At 39.7% G+C, this 20,387-nt stretch overlaps 2 protein-coding genes across 4 annotated transcripts; one reads left to right on the plus strand and one right to left on the minus strand.

The window, feature by feature from the left end:
- Nucleotides 1–785: 785 nt before the first annotated feature.
- TAF5 (TATA-box binding protein associated factor 5) lies at nucleotides 786–14,256 on the plus strand. 3 transcript variants are annotated; one of them, XM_059398484.1, is made up of 11 exons: nucleotides 786–1,384; nucleotides 3,386–3,623; nucleotides 6,966–7,281; nucleotides 8,018–8,181; nucleotides 8,269–8,422; nucleotides 9,044–9,164; nucleotides 9,894–10,023; nucleotides 11,606–11,770; nucleotides 12,367–12,544; nucleotides 12,727–12,904; nucleotides 13,189–14,256. In XM_059398484.1, the coding sequence occupies exons 1-11, from the start codon at nucleotides 826–828 to the stop codon at nucleotides 13,404–13,406; spliced, it is 2,421 nt and encodes an 806-aa protein (XP_059254467.1). In that variant the 5' UTR covers nucleotides 786–825; the 3' UTR covers nucleotides 13,407–14,256. The 3 variants fall into 3 exon arrangements, with proteins under 3 accessions (XP_059254467.1, XP_059254468.1, XP_059254469.1); XM_059398485.1 differs by having other exon boundaries at nucleotides 8,287–8,422; XM_059398486.1 differs by lacking the exons at nucleotides 9,894–10,023; nucleotides 12,727–12,904; nucleotides 13,189–14,256 and having other exon boundaries at nucleotides 12,367–12,456.
- Nucleotides 14,241–20,349, minus strand: ATP5MK (ATP synthase membrane subunit k). Its single transcript, XM_059398489.1, has 4 exons — nucleotides 20,219–20,349; nucleotides 16,019–16,114; nucleotides 15,838–15,930; nucleotides 14,241–14,344 (listed from the first exon to the last, which is right to left on the minus strand). Exons 2-3 carry the CDS (start codon nucleotides 16,103–16,105, stop codon nucleotides 15,841–15,843), a joined length of 177 nt encoding a protein of 58 aa, XP_059254472.1. The 5' UTR covers nucleotides 16,106–16,114; nucleotides 20,219–20,349; the 3' UTR covers nucleotides 14,241–14,344; nucleotides 15,838–15,840.
- Between the last annotated feature and the right edge of the window lie 38 nt (nucleotides 20,350–20,387).

The raw sequence follows: 20,387 nt of genomic DNA on the forward strand, positions 1-20,387 counted from the left end.
CACCCATCCCCAGAATTTTGAGATCCAAATGAAATAAAATACGCAGCAAGGTTTTATAACTTATGAAACCTATTCCAAAATGGCACATGCTATTTTAAAATACACGATTAAAACGCAGTTTATTTGTAATAAAGGATAACACAGCACAAATACAGAACTTACACATTTCATAATGACAAAAGGTAGGTACTTAATTTTTATTGAATTGTAACATGCATGCTGTGAAGTTCACAAGACTCAAGCGTGTAGCTTGGTTCATTTTTACTAAGGTAAAACCTGCACACACACACACACACACACACACACACACAAAAACACAAAAGTCACAACCACCCAGATCAAAATATAAAACATTACCAGTATCTCAGAAGACTCCTTCTGGCTTTCGGGTTTGCTTTTGAGTTTTAGACCTGGATTCAAATCTTAACACTTTCTCTTTCTTCTTGCAAGACTTTGGCAAGTTGTTCAATCTCTTTGGGTCTAAGTTCAACCACCTGTAAAGAGAGGATAATACTGCCTTATGAGATTGTTGAAGTAAGGAGGTCATAAAATGTAAAATGTCTCTCACAGTGCCTAAAAATAGCGTGTCTGCAATAAACGGCAATTATTACAGTCAAATGTTACGGGCGGTCGCCACCTTCCACTTCCTGCCTTTCTGTCACTCATTTTTGAAAGTTGCTCTTGCTCCTATTCTTTTTCTCCTTCTTTCTCGCCCCTCCTACTGCCGTATATTGCCTTCCCAAGGTGTCGTAAAACGCTCCTCCCCGCCCTCCATGTGGCGAAAACGCAATCACGCTTGACGGCGCGAGGTGGCTCAGCCGCAAGATGGCGGCGCTGGCGGAGGAGCAGACGGAGGTGGCGGTCAAGTTGGAGCCAGAGGGACCGCCGACGCTGCTACCTCCGCAGGCGGGGGACGGCGCTGGCGAGGGTGGCGGCGGCACTACCAACAACGGCCCCAACGGCGGCGGCGGGAACGTTGCGGCGGCGTCGTCGTCGGCCGGCGGGGATGGTGGGACCCCCAAACCCTCGGTGGCTGTCTCCGCCGTTGCTCCGGCGGGGGCGGCCCCGGTGCCCGCCGCTGCTCCGGAGGCCGGCGCTCCCCACGACCGACAGACTCTGCTGGCCGTGCTGCAGTTCCTGCGGCAGAGCAATCTCCGCGAGGCCGAAGAGGCGCTGCGCCGTGAGGCCCGGCTGCTGGAGGAGGCAGTGGCGGGCACTGGAGCCCCAGAGGCGGACGGCGCCGGTACAGAGGCGGCTAGCACGCTTCTCAGCCGGGTCACAGCCTCGGCCCCCGGCCCCGCGGCCCCTGACCCTCCGGGCACCGGCGCTTCGGGGGCCGCCGCGGTCTCGGGTTTAGCGACAGGTTCTGCGGCTCCGGGGAAAGGTGAGCCGCGGAGTCCCGGGGAGGCAAGGCACGAAGGGGGAGCAAGCCGGGAAGGCTGAAGCTGGCAGGCCTGCACCTCTGCGGGCTTGTTTTGAATTTCCTGGGCCCGCCTCTAGGGCCACATGCCCGCCCCTTTCGCTAGTGCGCCGGCTGCGCAGTCAAACCCTCTTCCAAGCTGTCAGTTCCAGTGAGAGGCTGAGGAGAGCTGCTGAGCAGAGGGATGTCTGGGGAGGGTGGGCGCTGAGAGGCGGGGACCTTCAGGGTTTTGGTCCCTTTCTTCTTTTTTCGGTTCTTGAGGCTTGGCAGGTCTGCATTAACACCCAGCAATACTTATACAGTTCTGTACTAGCTTCTTTAAGTAATTACTAAAAATACTTTACATATCCTAATTCTCATAATTCCGCTGTGAGCTAAGACGTTACCTCTGTTTTAGAGATGAGAAAACGGACTCGGAAAGGCCAAGGGACTTGCTTTGACCAAACAGCCAGGGAGTGATGGAACATAGTGTAGCCATTATTTCGCAAAATATTAGGCTAACTGGTGTTACATCTTTTGGGGAATGCAGATTTCTTGGCGTCACTTCAGACTTAGTGAATCAGATCATGTAGAGGTGGAGTCTAGGAATCCTCCTTTTTGTATATATGCTTCCAAGGGATTATTAATGTGTGGCAGAGGTTGAGAACCATTCATTTAGGAGTATGCTTTGGACAGACCTATGTTCAGACTCTTGTCTCTGTTGCTTTTACTTTTGTGATGCGGCTCTTCCTCAGGTTAAGGGGTTTTTCTGGCCCCCTTTTAAAATGGGTTATTGTGAGGCTCAGATATAATACATATATATAAAATGCCTGCTACTGATATGTATATACCTAACACTTAACACCTGAGACCACCCTCCCCAGCCTTTTCCTAGCAACTGTGTTGCAAAGTCCGTGCAGTAAAATTCATACACAGCATATGGTCTCAAAGGTGATCCTGAGCTGATGATAAACATTTATTGTATTAAGTTATATAGTGCAGAGCCTCTAGCCAAATTAGTCTCTATTTATGAGCCCTAATCTTTGCAGCATTGCCAGAAGTATGAATATGTAGCATTGTATCCCACAAATAGAAATGTGCAAAAATGTGACTGAGGGGAATGTTTTCTGAATGCTGAACTTGATGAATGAACTATAAAATGGATGGATTATGTTGGTTATTTTTCTGTAATCTCTCATCTCTTCAGAAACTTGACCTATCATAACTCAGAAACCAGTAAGAAGGAAAAGAGGCCATCAGAATAACCAAAAGAACTTAAAGCATTTGTGCAGTGAAGAGCACAGCAGTATTATAATTGCAACCTAAAATTTTCCAACAGTCAAACTTTGATTAGATTGACAGGTGTATCATTGTTTGGTATTGGTATATTCCAAATAAATACTTGTGTTTTCTACCTTGGAATGATGTTTATGGGAATTATTTTAAGCATGTAGATTGAGTTATCTTTTGGAAACAAATAAGGCTCATCCATCACACTCTTGAAATGCTTGCATTTTATAAGGAGTGATAGATGTACACATATCCTACAGGTTAGGATGTGTTACAGGAAAGTCACAAAATACTTAGTAGATCAGAGATCTGGGAATATTACTTGAGGGCATGTCTTGGTGGTGGTGGGTGCCATTTACACTGAGCCTTGAGAGAAGATTAATATAATTGTTTGATTTGCACATATCGTGTTTTACGAAATTTGTCTTTGAGGTAGCTGCAGGAAAAATACTGAACCTTTTTGTTACTGACCTGAACATTTTATTTTAAGATATGGACAAGCTGAAGGAGTTTTGGATAGGGACTGAAACAGTCCCTTGACAGATTGTGTGATTGCTTTGGGGAAGAGACTTTGAGAAGACAGGAACAAACATCTAAGAAACAGTTTACCTCTGGACCGTAGCAAAACAGCCTTAATCACTTGGTATATATTTTTGAAATACATTTTTTGAAAGTTGTTCTTCATTTTTTAAACAGTTGGAAGTGTAGCCGTTGAAGACCAGCCGGATGTCAGTGCTGTGCTGTCTGCCTACAACCAACAAGGAGACCCCACAATGTATGAAGAATACTATAGCGGACTAAAACACTTCATTGAATGTTCCTTGGACTGCCATCGGGCAGAATTATCCCAACTCTTTTATCCTCTGTTTGTACACATGTACTTGGAACTAGTCTACAATCAACATGAGAATGAAGCAAAATCATTTTTTGAGAAGTATGTGAATTTTATATATATTATATATATAGCACATATATATAATGTATATACACAACTGTAACCAAACAAATGTAAGATTGTAACTGCGAAAGTATTTCATGAAAGAGAGGTAACTGGTGCTAGGGGAACCTAAAAAGAGGGAGTGTGATCTAGTTGGAGAAGTCAGGGAAGGCTCCCAGAGGAAGTGATGCTTGAGGTAAGATCTGAAAATTGGGTAGGAGCTAACCAGAGGAAGAGAAGAGGGAAAAGCATGTGTGACACCTCTGGTGGGAAGATCATGGTGGATACAGAGACAAAAGAGGGCCAGTGTGGCTGGAGCTGAGTATGGGTTCGAAGCTGGGCTGGAACAAGCAGGTTCTCGGGCCATGTCGAGGGTCTTTGTTTTTCCAGAGAACAGTCATGGGTTGTATTGGGTAGCATTATATCTGGTTGGGATTCACTGAAAACCCCAACAATAATAGCATAAATAAAATAAAAGTTTATATTTTGTTTTTATTCTAAGAGCAATAGGAAGCTGTGTTAGGATTATATTAGACTGAGAATGACTGAAACGCCAAACAACAGAGGCTTAAATACAATAAAAGTTTATTTCTCTCTCATAAAGATTAGGCAGTCCAGGACTGGTATAGAGTCTTTGATTACCAGAAACCTAGGCTTTCACCATCTTGATGCTCTTCCATCCTTGTCATGCGGCTTCCTCCTGTAGTACAAGATGGCTCTTAGGCTCTGAGCAATCACATCACTGCTATAGTCAGCTGAGAAGGCACATCGTTCCTCCAAGTAGCACATACCTCCTCCTTTTTTTTATGTCGTTAGGCAACAGCTACAATTACCTACAAGGGAAGTAAGATGTGTGGCCTTTGCCTAGGTGTTTACTTGCTCAGCTAATATTCAGGTATTCTGTCATGGAGGAAGAAAGGAAAAAATGGATGTTTGGGGACAGTGAGATGTCTCTGCTACAGAAGTCATTGAAGGACCTTGCCATTATTAGATTTGCATTTTTTAAAATTTTATTTATTTTTTTAAAGTAATCTCTTCACCCAGTGTGGGACTGGAACTCACAACTCTGAGGTCAAGAGTTGTACGCTCTACTACCTGAGCCAGCCAGACATCCCGATTTGCATTTTGAAAGGACCTTTATGCGGTTGGGAAAATAGATGGTGGTGAGGGGGAACAGAATGACTTTAGAGTGACCAGTTTGGAAGGTTATTGTAGTGGTTCTCAACCCAGAGTAGTAGTATTCCTGCTTCCCCTGGGCTACTTGAAAATGTGTGGAGGTGTTTTGGTTGTCATGACTAGAATGGGGAAGTGCTGGTGGCTTAGGGGTGCCAAATGTTCTAATATGTGCAGATAGTCCATGTAGCAAAGAATTGTTCTGCCCCAAAATGTTCTGTTGAGAAACACTAGACAAGGGTACATTAGTGTTTGTGAAAATAAGTAGCATATTGGTGAGGCAGTTGGTGATGGATTGGATATGGAGGTGAGGGAGATGAAGGTATTCGTAACCCCTAGGTTTCTGGCTCCCCCATCTGGATGGGGGAGTGTCCTTCACTAAGACAGAAAGCCCTGGAAGAGGACCTGGTTTGTCAGGTTGCAGAGTAATCTTGACTTCAGATTTGAATATGCCTTTGACTCATTTATGAGATACTGGGTCGGTAGGTGAATGATATAGAAAGCTCTGGAGCTCTGAAGAGATGTAGGGACTAGAGCCATAAATTGGAGTTGTGTGTGATATTGATGGGTATGGATGAGATTGTCTGGGGAGGGGATGGGGTTTATGAAATAAGTCAACGAGAGGGCTAGACCTGAGCCTTGAGGAATTCCAACATTTGGAGTAGGAGAGATGGAAAAAGAGAAGAGATGGCCAAGTAGAAGAGGTATAAGGAGAGGTCAGAGAAGTAGGAAGAAAACGGGGAGGGTATTGAGTTAATAGAAGCCAAAGAAAGGAGTGGTTAAAAAGGGGGCAGTACTTAACAGTTTGAATGAGAGCATTTTAGTACAAGCAATAGACCCAAAAGCCGGCATTTGTCAGATAACACAAGTAGTGGTAATACAGGAATAATAGAACTCCGGACACTAGCTTCTTTGCCATTATGTCCATTCATTATTGTATGGTGCCTAACAGAAGGTTTATAAAGCGAATGTTCTGTAGCTCAGCAATTTTCAAAAAAATTAACAAAGGCTGTTTATGACAGAACTTAACACTCTAACCTAACTTTTCTTACAGTATTTTCATCAAAAAACCTCTTTCTCTCCCAGTCCCATGAGATAGCCATCTCCTTACATAGGAAGCTGGAATATCCGGGGGAGCTCTGTCTCCTTGTTATGGACAATCTCAGCCATTGCCCAGACACCATGCTCAGATGAGGTTATGGGCTATAACTGATGTGAACACCAAGAGGCTGAGATGTCTAATTTCACTGAAATCTTGAACAGAAACCCTTAGTTCATGTCTTGATGAGTCTCAAAAGGGTAACACGGGTAACAGTTTATTGGCTGTGTATCAGAGCTAGAACCTATCTTATGTTTAGTCATTGTTCTTTAAATGTTTTTGCATTGTTTGCTGCTCTTAGTGAGTGCCAAATATATGATCTTTAATTTTACTTTATCAGGAATATTAAGATTTATAGAAACAAAAGTACATTTAAATTTACTAATTGTCACCAAGGCTGAAAGCTTTACTTAATTACCTGTGGTATTGGTGAGTAAATGGCAGTGTTCATTCTTTGGTATCAACATTTGTTTGTCGTTTAGTCATATTATTATACTGATGTTTAATAAATGTGTCTGGTATGAAGAATACAAGAAGTCATTGAAAATGTTGGGTTTTATGAGAATGCCATGTATTGATTATTATTATATGATATATATTATAATGTAATTACAATATAATAATTGATTATTATATATTATAAGGGGCTGGGTGATAGGCTCATTGAGTTAATTACACTAGTTTCTACTTTTGTATATGTTTGAAACTTTCCATAATAAAGTTTTTAAAAGTGGTTTTGAGAGAACATAAAATTTAGTAAAGCAGAAATTCTAATTCAGATGTCTACCAATGGTGAATATCTTTCATTCACTTATGGTATTTATTTCAAATTCTCTTAAAATGTTAATGGTACATTTCATTAGAGAATTAAATTTTTAAATTTCAGGATGAATTCAGAAACTGAATTGTGATCATTTTGAAATGAGTTACTTCTGATCCTGTAGCTTAGTCCAGGATTATTCAGACTGCTACGTTGAAAATATTCTGGGATGTTTATAAATATATGGGGGAGAGCAGATCCCTTAATGATTACATTGAAAAATGACTTTTTAAAATCACTGAAACAGGTTCCATGGAGATCAGGAATGTTATTACCAGGATGACCTACGAGTATTATCTAGTCTTACCAAAAAGGAACACATGAAAGGGAATGAGACCATGTTGGATTTTCGAACAAGTAAATTTGTTCTGCGTATTTCCCGTGACTCGTATCAACTCTTGAAGAGGCATCTTCAGGAGAAACAGAACAATCAGATATGGAACATAGTTCAGGAGCACCTCTACATTGACATCTTTGATGGGATGCCGCGTAGTAAGCAACAGATAGATGCGATGGTGGGAAGTTTGGCAGGAGAGGCTAAACGAGAGGCAAACAAATCAAAGGTATGGGAATAAACCTAAGAACTATATAATGCAGATTATGAAAAACTGTAGCATTTCCATCTACATAATATACACATTTTTCTTATAGCTAGTTTGGGAATAACAGAACCCTGTATGCTAAGTTCATGTTCTAAGGATGATGTGTAAATTGGTGAGAATTTGGGAATGGTTGCATTTAACAGAACCCTGACTACAGTGACTGAAACAAGGGATTTTGCATACATATAATGAATTGCAAAAGAAATCCCTCTTGCTCTGGCGCAAGGGCTCCTTCTAGTTTCTCCTCCATCATCTTTAGAATGTGGCTTTCTTCTTTGTGCTCACAGATGGCTGTTGTAGCTCCAGCATTGCACCTGCATTCCAGGAAGGCAGAAGGGGGAGGACAGAAGGCATATCCTTGCTAAATCTTATCAGGAAAACAGTATTTTTTTCCTAAAACCCTACCCAGTATATTTGTGTGTACATCTGCTGGCCAGAATGACTTTAATGGCTATTCCTACCTGCAGGGGAGTTTGGGAACAGAAATAATTTAACTGAGCATATTGCTGCTCCAACAAAATCAGGGTTCTGTTAGTAAGGAGGATGGGGAGATTGGCTATTGGGTAGATAAGTACAGAATCTGTTTCAGGGTATAAATTACTGTATTGTAATCGTGATTCATCCTATCAAGATATGAAAATGATGTATTAATGAATGAAATATTAATTTTGAAAATGTTGGGTCTTTTGACTTGTAGGTATTTTTTGGCTTATTAAAAGAGCCAGAAATTGAGGTGCCTTTAGATGATGAAGATGAGGAAGGAGAAAATGAAGAAGGAAAACCTAAAAAGAAGAAGCCTAAAAAAGATAGCATTGGGTCCAAAAGCAAAAAACAAGATCCCAATGCTCCACCTCAAAACAGGTGAGGGAAAAACTCAGGAACATGTGTGGAGGTTTAAGATGAACTGTTATTACAGAGAATTCAGTTTCTTAATAGAATGATTTTTAGTCTGTTTTTCTTTCACAGAATCCCTCTTCCAGAGTTGAAAGACTCAGATAAGTTGGATAAGATAATGAATATGAAAGAAACCACCAAACGAGTACGCCTTGGGCCAGACTGTTTACCCTCCATTTGTTTCTATACATTCCTCAATGCTTACCAGGTTAGTAAGATAATTGTGCAATTTCTGGGGGGAGAGTCGTGTAATACGGTGACTTACCACTAAAAGAAACTTAGATGTGTTAACTAAGACAGAGTTTTCTTTTTTAAACTCTTGATGTAAATATAGCTTGAAGACAGAAGTTAAGAAAGGATAATTGGACACTGCTTAGAATAGTTAGAAGGCAATGTTGAAAAGACCTTTAGCAACTTGCAGGTGCCAGAATGTTGCTTATGTGTGTCCCTTGTTTTACTGATCAGAATTCTGTTAGCTTTTGAGGAGGAGGAAACTGTAGTTTAGCTCTATTGAACTTGGCTTATATAAACTTAATACTTTTTATTAAGGGTTGTTTATGTCTTTATAGATTGTAATAAGCTGCTGAGGATATATTTATTAAAGTACAAAAATGATTAACATTTTCTTCATATCATGTGCTTTAAATTTGGAGGACAAAAGGGGTGAATGGTGATGTGTTCTCAAAGTAAATACGTTCAAACAGTGTTTCATGGGAGAATGAAATCTTTTCTATGAGAGAAGGAGTTATCATTATGTTGTTTCTAAGATGTAATTTTTTTCCCGAGACCATATTGTGTAGTATAAAGTTTTTATTTTTTTTATTGGCAGGGCCTCACTGCAGTGGATGTCACTGATGATTCTAGTTTGATTGCTGGAGGTTTTGCAGATTCAACAGTTAGAGTGTGGTCTGTGACACCCAAAAAGCTTCGTAGTGTTAAACAAGCAGCAGGTAAGTGAGTTGACTTGTGAGCATGTGAACTCACCTTTAGTTTACACCAATCTGCATTCCATGGAGTATGCATAAGAGATTGTGATCTCAACAGAATTTCATTTGATTTTACTTTAGCTCAAAATGCTAACATTCCCAAGCAAAAAGTGCATTGGAGTGGCAATCAGGAGACTGGAGTGTTAACTGGTTTAACTTTGTGGGGCCTCAGTTTTCTCATCTGTAGAATGAGGGGGTTGGGCTAGAAAACTCTATGAGTTTAAAATCTAATTTTATGACTGTTTGCCTGTGAATTTTAAAAATGCCTTTAAATAATGGGAGAGTACTTTCTGTTTTAGCTCTAAAAATGGCCTAAAAATAATTAGTTTTAGTATTTTTAAAGAGTTTCTTGCTAAATGTATTATTTAAACAAGGTAATACATTTTCAAAAAACTTTTAATATTTCCATAGTTTCCATTTGTGTATGATATATTAGGTTTCTTTGAGTTTTAATCATAGTTCCGAACTGAGCAGCTATGTGCACTCCAGCAAATTGTTAACTGTCCTGAACTTGAGTTTCCTCTTCTGTACACTGGGATGGTTAAAGGCATCAACACTGGGTGGTATGTAGGAGGACTGTTCAAATGTTAGTTCTTCTGAACCATGATGTGATTGCCTTGAAATATTCTAATGAATGTACTTTAAAAAAAATGAATATATTTTTAAAATATCAATATTTTTGGACCGTTTTAGATCTTAGCCTCATAGACAAAGAATCAGATGATGTCTTAGAAAGAATAATGGATGAGAAAACAGCAAGTGAGTTGAAGATTTTGTATGGTCATAGCGGGCCTGTCTATGGAGCCAGCTTCAGTCCGGATAGGTAACATACAAACAATGAAAAATTAAATACTGCTGTATTATATTGAGATAATATTTAAGTTAACTACTGGAAACATTTTGGGAAAAATTCTGTTAGAGAAATCTCATGGCTGCCTCTTCTGCATTATCTTTTAGAATCTTGCCATTTGCTAATTCATCTTGGGGTACTGGTGTACAAGATAGCAACTTAATATATACCCAGATTTATAGAATCAAAGATGCACAGCATCATGGTTTATTGGTTTTAAAAATTAGCTTCAGTTTTTGTATAACCCTGATAGGGGCTGAATTGCTTCTTTGGGTTCTTGCCTTGGGTTTGTGGCTACTGCTGTATTCCATCATCTCCAAATTGAGAACAGATTCCTGATATTAAAGGCATGTTAGCTGTCAATTAAAGATTTTGTGTAATCAAAAGAACTAAGAAGATACTGAAAAGGGAATTTGAAACCCGCAAATAGGTATTTGCTTATTTTTCATGATCTCTAATATTCTGTGAAAATGGGAGGGAATTTTATATTCATAATAACCATTTGTATCTTAATTGGATAACTTTCAATCCATCAATATTTTCATCTTTATGAAATCTTCATAGGGTTTAGCCAGATGATACATTTTTACTTGAGGAAAATCTCTAATTTCAGTGAAAACCTTAACAGTTTCAGTGATTCAGCTTTTGTGTTTATCTGTGAAAAAGCTAGATTATTACTTAAATGTCTATAGTGTTTTTTGTTTTTTGTCAAAAAGACATTTCCTATTAAGTGCTTATGCAAGTCAAGAGAGGAAAAGAGCATCTCCATTTTAAAGTAAAAAATTGGGGGCGCCTGGGTGGCTCAGTGGGTTAAGCCGCTGCCTTCGGCTCAGGTCATGATCTCAGGGTCCTGGGATCGAGTCCCGCATCGGGCTCTCTGCTCAGCAGGGAGCCTGCCTCCCTCTCTCTCTCTCTGCCTGCCTCTCCATCTACTTGTGATTTCTCTCTGTCAAATAAATAAATAAAATCTTTAAAAAAAAAAAAAAAAAAAAAAAAGTAAAAAATTGTTGAGTTTTAAGTGACATCTTATATCACATTTCTTAGCTTTTCTCAATTAACCTTTTTGACCGACTTTCTGTTGGTACCCTTTGGTACAATTTTTTATAAGAAGTGTGGTTTTTCTATTATACTTTTAAAAATAATCTAACCTTGGGGCACCTGGGTGGCTCATTTGGGTTGAGTGTCCGTCTTCAGCTCAGATCATAATCCCAGGGTCCTGGGATCTGGCTCCTTGCTCAGCAAGGAGCCTACTTCTCCCTCTCCCTGCCTTTCCCCCTGCTTGTGTGATCCCTCTCTCTGTGTCTCATAAATAGATAAAATCTTAAAAAAAAGATCTAACCTCACTTAGTATGTGCTCAGTAGATGTAGAGTATTAGAGCTAACTGGTTTTTTGTTATTACTTTCAACTTTCGTTATCTACTGTGAATTCCATGTATAAAGTAAAAGATGTAGCATGTCAGGTTATCTGTACTTATCATACTCAAAATGTACAGAGAAACTGGACAGGTAACGATTTGATTCTGGGAATCAAATATATCACATTCTCTTTTCTCAGGAACTATTTGCTTTCCTCTTCAGAGGATGGAACTGTTAGATTGTGGAGTCTTCAAACATTTACTTGCTTGGTGGGATATAAAGGACACAACTACCCAGTATGGGACACACAGTTTTCTCCATATGGATATTATTTTGTGTCAGGGGGCCACGATCGAGTAGCTCGGTAAGAACATTGTGATTTTAGGAATGGCAGAATGGTTTCTTTTTAAGGGAATTATAAGCTCCAGCCAAACTTATTTTCATTTCAGTTATTTGGGATCAACTTTTTGAGATTGTCAACATTTATAGCTCCTTATTTGAAAATTAATTTGGGGAGTATTACTATGTCTGCATTTATGTCCATATCAAGAGTCCTTTTTTCCCCCTCAAGCTCCCACCAGCTAGATTTTCACTACCACTATGAGCACTGCTGGTGTTTTCCTGTGATTTCCTTGAAAGTTCAGGATGAGGTAACTCAGAAACTAATTTTATGGCGGCCAAAACTAGCAAAAAACACTTTTCTATGGGTTAGACTAGGAATTGGGGTAGGAAAGGTGGGTACATACAGAGAACTAGAGTTTAAAAGAATTTTGTACTAGATCAACTTAGTTTTCCTTAAGAATGTTATTTCATCTCATTCCATTTTTCTCCCCCCTCATGGAGCCAGTGAGGGGGACCTATTTGGAGCTAATATTTCACATGGGTGTTTCTATATTTATTTTAGAATTTTGGCAGTTAACCATTACTTTTTTTTTTTCTTTCAATGCATTTTTTAAAAAGGCTCTGGGCTACAGACCATTATCAGCCTTTAAGGATATTTGCTGGCCATCTTGCTGATGTGAATTGTACCAGATTCCATCCAAATTCTAATTATGTTGCTACGGGCTCTGCGGACAGAACTGTGCGGCTCTGGGATGTCCTGAATGGAAACTGTGTAAGAATATTTACTGGACACAAGGTATTTTATACCTTCATTATTATGGCATACAAGGTTGTTTTTGAGATAAAAATATTTCAAAAATTAACTAGTAACACATTTTAAAGAAACTGTTCAATTCCACTAAGCTTTAAAACTAACTTTCTCTTACTTTGAGATATTTTTAACCCACTGTTGATTCTTTCCCTGGACTTCTTTTCTAGGGACCAATTCATTCCTTGACATTTTCTCCCAATGGGAGATTCCTGGCTACAGGAGCCACAGATGGCAGAGTACTCCTTTGGGATATTGGACATGGTTTGATGGTTGGAGAATTAAAAGGCCACACTGATACAGTCTGTTCACTTAGGTTTAGTAGAGATGGTGAAATTTTGGCATCAGGTAAATGACTAGAAATGGCTTTGTGTTAAAGGGTAAATGGTATGTTGAAATGAAACACTTAGGTTGACCATGTTAGGTTTTGCTTCTCTTAGCCATGATTCCAGAGTACCCCCTGATGTGTGTTGACTTCTCAGGTTAAACTGATTGAAATGGTCCTTTAGAAGGAAGAGCTTATTAATCAAGTTTAGATTTTTTTCACCATAAATATACAGTAAATATATGAATTATGTCAGACTCTAAATATGGTAGATGCTACTAAATGGTTTTCTTTGACTTCCTGTTAGGTTCAATGGATAATACAGTCCGGTTGTGGGATGCTGTCAAAGCATTTGAAGATTTAGAGACCGATGACTTTACTACAGCCACTGGGCATATAAATTTACCTGAGAATTCACAGGAGTTATTGTTGGGAACATATATGACCAAATCAACACCAGTTGTACACCTCCATTTTACTCGAAGAAACTTGGTTCTAGCTGCAGGAGCTTACAGCCCGCAATAAATCATCGGTATTAAAGACCTTTCGGAAGCTACTGTTTGAAAAAGGGAGACTAAAAGCAAATACCTCAGTGATTAATATTTAAGCTACAAAGAATGTTTTGTCTATATGGATCTGGAAGGATGCTGCTTGGAGAATCTGAACAGGACAGTTCCACGTTTCTATAGCAACCACATTTAACTAATTTCCGTTAGTTGAATAAGAGGTATTATGTTCGTGGAGGGGACATTTATGGTGCTTTGGATTGTGTGGAAACTATGCATTTTCTGTTCAAATGCTATTTTAATTTATTATGTTTAGAAAAAAAAAATCAATTGACTTCAGTAATTCATCCTGCTTCAAGATTCAAACTGAGTAATGTAATACCATCTTGAATTTTAGCTGAAGAATTCTATGAGCATGTATGTTTCTGCTGTAAAAATGTAGTTACTGTATGGCACTCAAGTACTATGTTAAATGATCCACTAACATTTTGCTTGCCCCATGATTAGTGGAATGTATGTTATTGGGTAGGGTGAACTACAATTTCTTTCTAAGAACTAGATGAAGTACAACCATCCACTGACATCTGAATTTATACCTGTTGGATTCTGAGTGCACCCAAACACTCTATAAACCAGGTGAAGAAATTTAGCTTCCATGTTCTACTTCAGCTAAAACAGCTACATAAAACCTAGTACACTTGAAGTCAGACAGACATTTCAGTTGCTTACCTCCAGTACTGAGCCTTGCTTTGGAAACTAAAAGATTTAGACCAAGTCACTGCCAGTTTTTTGCCTTTGTTGCATTTTGTACAGTTTTTATATTTTTGATATATTGTAAATAAAGACAACCAGCTTTTCCAGGTTCATAATTTATTGTACAAATTGAATATCACATGATGAGCTGACAAAAGCTTCTCCAGGCATGGGAACTTAACAGATGAGGTACAAGTTAAAATCCTATAAAAAAAGTAAAAATAATTTAGACACAATTGTGTTCAACTCTACTTTTAAGACATTCAGTATAAGACATTACCAGTACAGAACTATCCCTGAACCCCCTGAAATTGAATGCAAATTCATCAGATTCTCAGAGTCAGTAATCACCTCAAAATGTCACAGCTTAATACAGTTTAGCCTAACGGTTTACCTTTAACAAAAGAGCTGACTTCAGCATGACCCTGAATGTATACTGGAAAAAAGTCTAGTATACAAAGTACACTTTAAACAGTAGTAAACGTATCAGATAAAATTTATTAGTTTTTATAATGGGGATACTAGCACTCTCCCCAAAGTTGGGAGGTACCTAATATGGAAAAGTGGGCAATGACTACCTATCTGTCAGGAGTAAGTTCTGGACCACTGCATGCTGGGGTATGTACTCAACAGTTTTGAGATCGGAAAAGCTTTTAATAGCAGAGGAAAATTTTCTGTGGAGAGCTACAATAGATTAAGATCTGGGTTTTGGGTTTTCTGCACATCATCTACTACCAAAACAAGTATTCACTCAAACATAGGCAAATGGAGATTGTGGTGTACCACAAGAAGAAAATGAAATCTATAGGAATTAAATGAAAATATAAAATTGTGTATAAAAATCTGAAACTAGCAAAAAAATAAGATATATTTGCAATGTATTTACAAGGTTGGTTAATAATTATTACATAAAGGGCTTATGTAAGAGAAATAAGGTCTTCCTAAAGAGAAAGACTCAATTGTTAAATGAAAAAAATAAAGGGAATCTTAAGATAAATACAAAGGGTAAACAAATGGAAAAAATGTGTAACTTCATCAAAAAGGTATTTTTACTCATCAAATGAACAACGATCAGAAACTGCTTATTCAGCGCTGGCTAGGGCAAGAGACACCCTCTAAGAAAGCTGGGTGCCCCATTAACCCTTAGGGAAAGCACTTAAGCCTAAAACTATCATACAGACAACACATCATGCTCAAAAGTGTCCAATGCAATGTTATCGGGGCACCTGGATGGCTCAGTGGGTTAGGCCTCTGCCTTCAGCTCAGGTCGTGATCTCAGGGTCCTGGGATCGATCCCTGCATCGGGCTCTCTGCTCAGCAGGGAGCCTGCTTCCCTGCCTCTGCCTACTTGTGGTACCTCTCTCTCAGTCAAATAAATAAATAAAATCTTTAAAAAAAAAAAATCTTGGTAGGAAACAGATATAAATCATATATGCATAAATACTCATGCATTCAAATAATAGAGAAAATATTTGTAATAAGACAATATTACAGACATGACTCATAGCCACTGGAAACCAAAGAAAAAATATTAAAAAGAGCCAAACCAAACTGTTAACAAAAATTGTCAGGTAATGGGATATGAACAGTATTTTCCTCCTGTATGTAACTTTGCACAATGACAATTTACTTCCATAGTGAGGGGAAAAGCCCTAACAACAAAATGGCCGTTATAAACTTATATGTTAATTCCTTACTGTTTATGTTGCTTTCACAGCTGGTGTTTTTTTAGATCTTAACTTGAAGTATAAGATCATCAAAGCAATGCCTCCATATGTGGCCAGTACACACTAAAAAAGAAAGGAGAAAGTAAACAAGAGTTTTTGCCACTTACATTATTCTAAAACATAACTGCTTAAAGATATCACCAATACTTACATTCATTCTACCTGTGAGAGTGTAAGAGTTGAAATATTTTTTGATACCAGTGAAATGGAATTGGGCATCAGCTTCTGGACCTGCCATGATTTCAATCTTTAAAAAAAAAAAAAAAAACAATAAATTGGTTTGGATACAATTTAAAAGAAAATTATGTTTTGTTTTTGTTTCAAAGATTTTATTTTTTTAAGTTATCTCTACACCCAGCATGGGGCTTAAACTCACAACCCAGAGATCAAGAGTTACATGCCTCACCAACTAAGCCAGCCAGGCACCCTTTTGTTTGTTTGTTTGTTTTTAAAGCTTAAAAACCTGAAAAGTCACTGCACAGAAGAATTATGAGGTTTTTTTTAATGCCTTGCCCAACACAGAAGTAGCAAAGTTGGTTGAAAGAGGCTTGCTGGTAAGAGAAACTTTCAGAAGGAAGACTTTACCTTAGTTGCTGTTGTATAACATTCCAAAACATACATCAAATCACTTAGCACAGGAAGAGAACACAGTTTTCTCTAAGGCCCCCTCTCTCCTTTAACCCAATCTTGCTTGGAATTTTCATTCTTGGCTCTGCTACAGCATGTTACACTGTGTATGGAGTCAATCAGTTTTAAGAGTAGAAAGTTGGAGGTTGTGATACATTTCAAAGTTCTTAAGAAGGGTACCCACTAGCTAAACAGCTCAACTTGCAACTCCTTTCATAATTTTTCTTTTTTTTTTTTTTTAAAGATTTATTTATTTGACAGAGAGAAATCACAAGTAGACAGAGAGGCAGCCAGAGAGAGAGAGAGAGGGAAGCAGGCTCCCTGCTGAGCAGAGAGCCCAATGCGGGACTCGATCCCAGGATCCTGAGATCATGACCTGAGCCGAAGGCAGCGGCTTAATCCACTGAGCCACCCAGGCGCCCTCATAATTTTTCTTATGAAATAATTTAGGACCTCCATGGGAAGGAAGGGAAAGTATCATTTACTATACTCCAATTTTTAAAAAACTAGCATTATTTTAACAAAAGGGATGCACATCAGAGTGTAAAAACTGGAAGATCACTTCCACAATTTAAGGAATAAGAGCATGCTGGTTCAAGTTTTTAAAGATGGAGAGCCTACTAAAATGCTACCTAAATTAAGTCCTACCAAATTATCAAAGTCTGTCAACTAGTTATAAAGACCACCATCTAGGCTGCAGTACCGTTAGCTCCTAACCCCCGCCCCCAGGACACACACCAGCTATTGGTGGTAGCAAGAAAGGTGGAATACCTTTTCCTCACAGCAAAATAAATAAAAGATTTAAATATAAATAGTAAAACCAAAGAATCCTGGAAGAAAACATGGGCCAAAATTCTAATTATCTTAGGAAAGGGGAAATATAAAGGACAAAAACTAGAAGGGAAAACATAAAAGTGATCAAAGAAAGTAAAATTAGGCCAATATTTAACTACCAGACTGGGAAAAGTAAGCATCTCCTCTGTTGCCTGAGTATAAACTGGTACAACTTTTCCTAAAATACAATTTTGCAATACCCGTCCAATTATAAAATTAGTATACACTTTCATGTAGCTGGTTCATTTGTTCTCTAGGAATTTACCCTTACAGAGATATCACAAAGGGAGACATGTTATATGGTTCAAGAATAGTGGCTGAAATACTATTGATGAAATAAACTGGAAAAACTAAAAGTCCATCTACATACAGGAGACTGAGAAAATAATGGTTTCCATTTGAGGAAATACAATGTGCACAGATCCTTATGTACTGAAACAGAAAGATGTCCCTTTGTAATCTTAAAACAGTAAAAAAAAAAATCTATTTTTGGACATTATATTACAGAGCACATAAATGGTTCTCAGAGTCTGGTTCCTAGATCAGCAGCAACGGCATCACTTGAAACCTGATGAAAATCCAAAATTCTCAGGCCCAACCTCAGGCCTATGCAATCAAAAACTCTGGGGCCCAGTAATCTGTTCTAATAGGCATTTCTGATGTAAGCTAAAGTTTGAAAGACACTGCAATAATAGAAAACCAAATATTTGTTGTAATTATATAGAAAAACTCTGGAAAAACATACAGCAAACTTTTTGGAGTTATATTTATAAGTACCTATATTTTACACAGGCATATTATTTGTCATAATAAAAAATAACAAAGGCACATTCACAGGTCACCAAAACAACACTTGACAATTCGTATGTATGACCGCCTATCTACCACGACCGACGCCACGCCGAGTCGATTGGCAACATAGACGAGCCGGTCGAGGTCCGGTCGAGATTGGTAGGCAGTGGCCGTGACTCAGCTGGCTCTTGATGAAATGGAAGAGGGAGAAATCTGTGAGGAAGTCGTTGCTATGGAAACTGGCACTCCCCCTATTTACCATTCAAAGGCCTTCAGAGGCATTCACGTGCACAGAATTGGCAATGAAAATTTGGACAAATGACCTTAATTCTAAACAGTTTCAAGGTTCTTGGAACAATGAAAGAAACCCAAGCTTCCTTGGGCCTCCTCAGGGACCTTGGCATTTCAGCCCAAGCAGGAAAATTAGCATTAAAATAAATCTTCATGATATAGCTTTTATAGTAACGGTTTCATTTTACTAGACTTACTAAAGGAATAGTCCCCCCCCCCCCATTCATTTTCATGACACACTTTTGAATTCTTATGGTATCAAGTGGGTTTCTAGGAGAAACCCTACATAAAAACAGGAGCTTGGTCAAATTATTAACTGATAACCCCACACCTTGTGTGTAACAAAAATTTTTAGGATGGTAGTGTCCAAATGAAACAATATTAAAGTGCTTTAAACTTGTCCACACATTATGGGAGGAAGCCTGTGATATTCCACAGAGGACTAAATCTGACTGCTGGGAAGGGCATGTTATAGGAACTGGAATTTAGTCTGGGTCTTGAAGACTCCTGTGAAGGTGAGATGGAGGCAGGAGTGGGGAGTAAAATGTTGCCGGTGAAATAAACAATGGGACAAAAGCCTACAAGCACTGGGGTCTGCACCCTCCAGCGAACTGCACAGTTACTTTTGGACAAAGACCAGGAACCCTTGTAGCTAGAGCACCCTCTGTGGAATAACTCAAACTGAAACCTTCCCTTTCCAAACGTAAAAACACAACAAGGGAAAAATTACTTAAGACCAATCACTGCACTGTTAAAAGATAGCCTGTAGAGAAGTCTAAGCATGGGGTCTTCCTGTTTCTTTCTTCCTCTTCTTTTTAAAAAATTAACACATAACGTATTATTTGCCCAGGGGTACAGGCCTGTGAATCGTCAGGCTTACACATTTCACCGCACTCACCATAGCACATACCCTCCCCAATGTCCATCACCCAGCCACCCTATCCGAACCCTCCTACCCCCGCCCCCCAGCAACCTCTTGTTGCTAATTAACCGGCCCACTGCTATTAAACATTAATGAAGCCTTCCACGTCCTTCTTCACCTGTGAAACGGGAATTTCAGGAAAAGCCCAAAGTGACCAACTGTCCTCACTACTTCGTTTTTTGAAACTGCTATTTGCCTGTCTGACTGAGTATCTACCTGGAACGGTGAGATCACGAGGTAAAAGGAGGCCAAGTCGAGAGCTACTCGGGTACCAGAAGCAGCCTCTTGCACTTCAAGTATACAGCTCTCTGTTCTGGCTATCTCTCGGGAAAAGGCCTTCCGGCTGGTCGACACAGGCTGAAATCTAAGCCTCTTACTGCGGGCCTGGCGACCTGCAGGGGCTGGGCCACACACACTCCCTTCGACAAAGGCTGCAGTGCCGCTAAAGTAGGCCTTGCTGGCCGGCTCCCTAAGCACAGTACAGGGGAAATAAACTGCAATGGGCAAACAGAGGAAAAGAGGTAAATCTGGCCAGAAGCCCGAGTTCCATTCAATATTACGTTGCTGGGTGACCTTGGGGGGGGGGTACTCCCTTTGCTGCGGGCCTCTTTTTTTCTCTACTGTGATATACGATCTAAGGGCCTTCGGGAACCATGGGAGCCTCCGGGACCTCCTATCCGCCTCGCCCCGAGGCTTCCCAGCCCCGTCCAACCCCTCGCGCCTCGGCTCTCGTTCTCTCTAATTCCTTTTCCATTCTCCACTGCCCTCGCACCCCACAACGAAGACCTAGCTGTGTTCCTCGACCAGGTATAGTCGGATTTTTAATGCCAGCCCCGCAAAGCGGAGGCACGAGGCCTGACCCAGGGTTCTCGTCTACACACCCACCTTGCAGAAGACACCAATTCCGCGGGTTGTGTCCTTCAACGTACGCAGGTAGCCCGCAGCCGGCCGGAAGAAGCCTCCTCCCCCGCACGCGTTGGACTGCCAGAGCGATTCAGCCTTCAGCGTCGGTTGGCTATGGCTTGAAGTCCCTCCTTTCCGCTTCCTGTTTCTA

This window comes from Mustela nigripes, chromosome 4 (assembly GCF_022355385.1).
Source record: "Mustela nigripes isolate SB6536 chromosome 4, MUSNIG.SB6536, whole genome shotgun sequence".
Lineage (NCBI taxonomy): Eukaryota > Metazoa > Chordata > Mammalia > Carnivora > Mustelidae > Mustela > Mustela nigripes.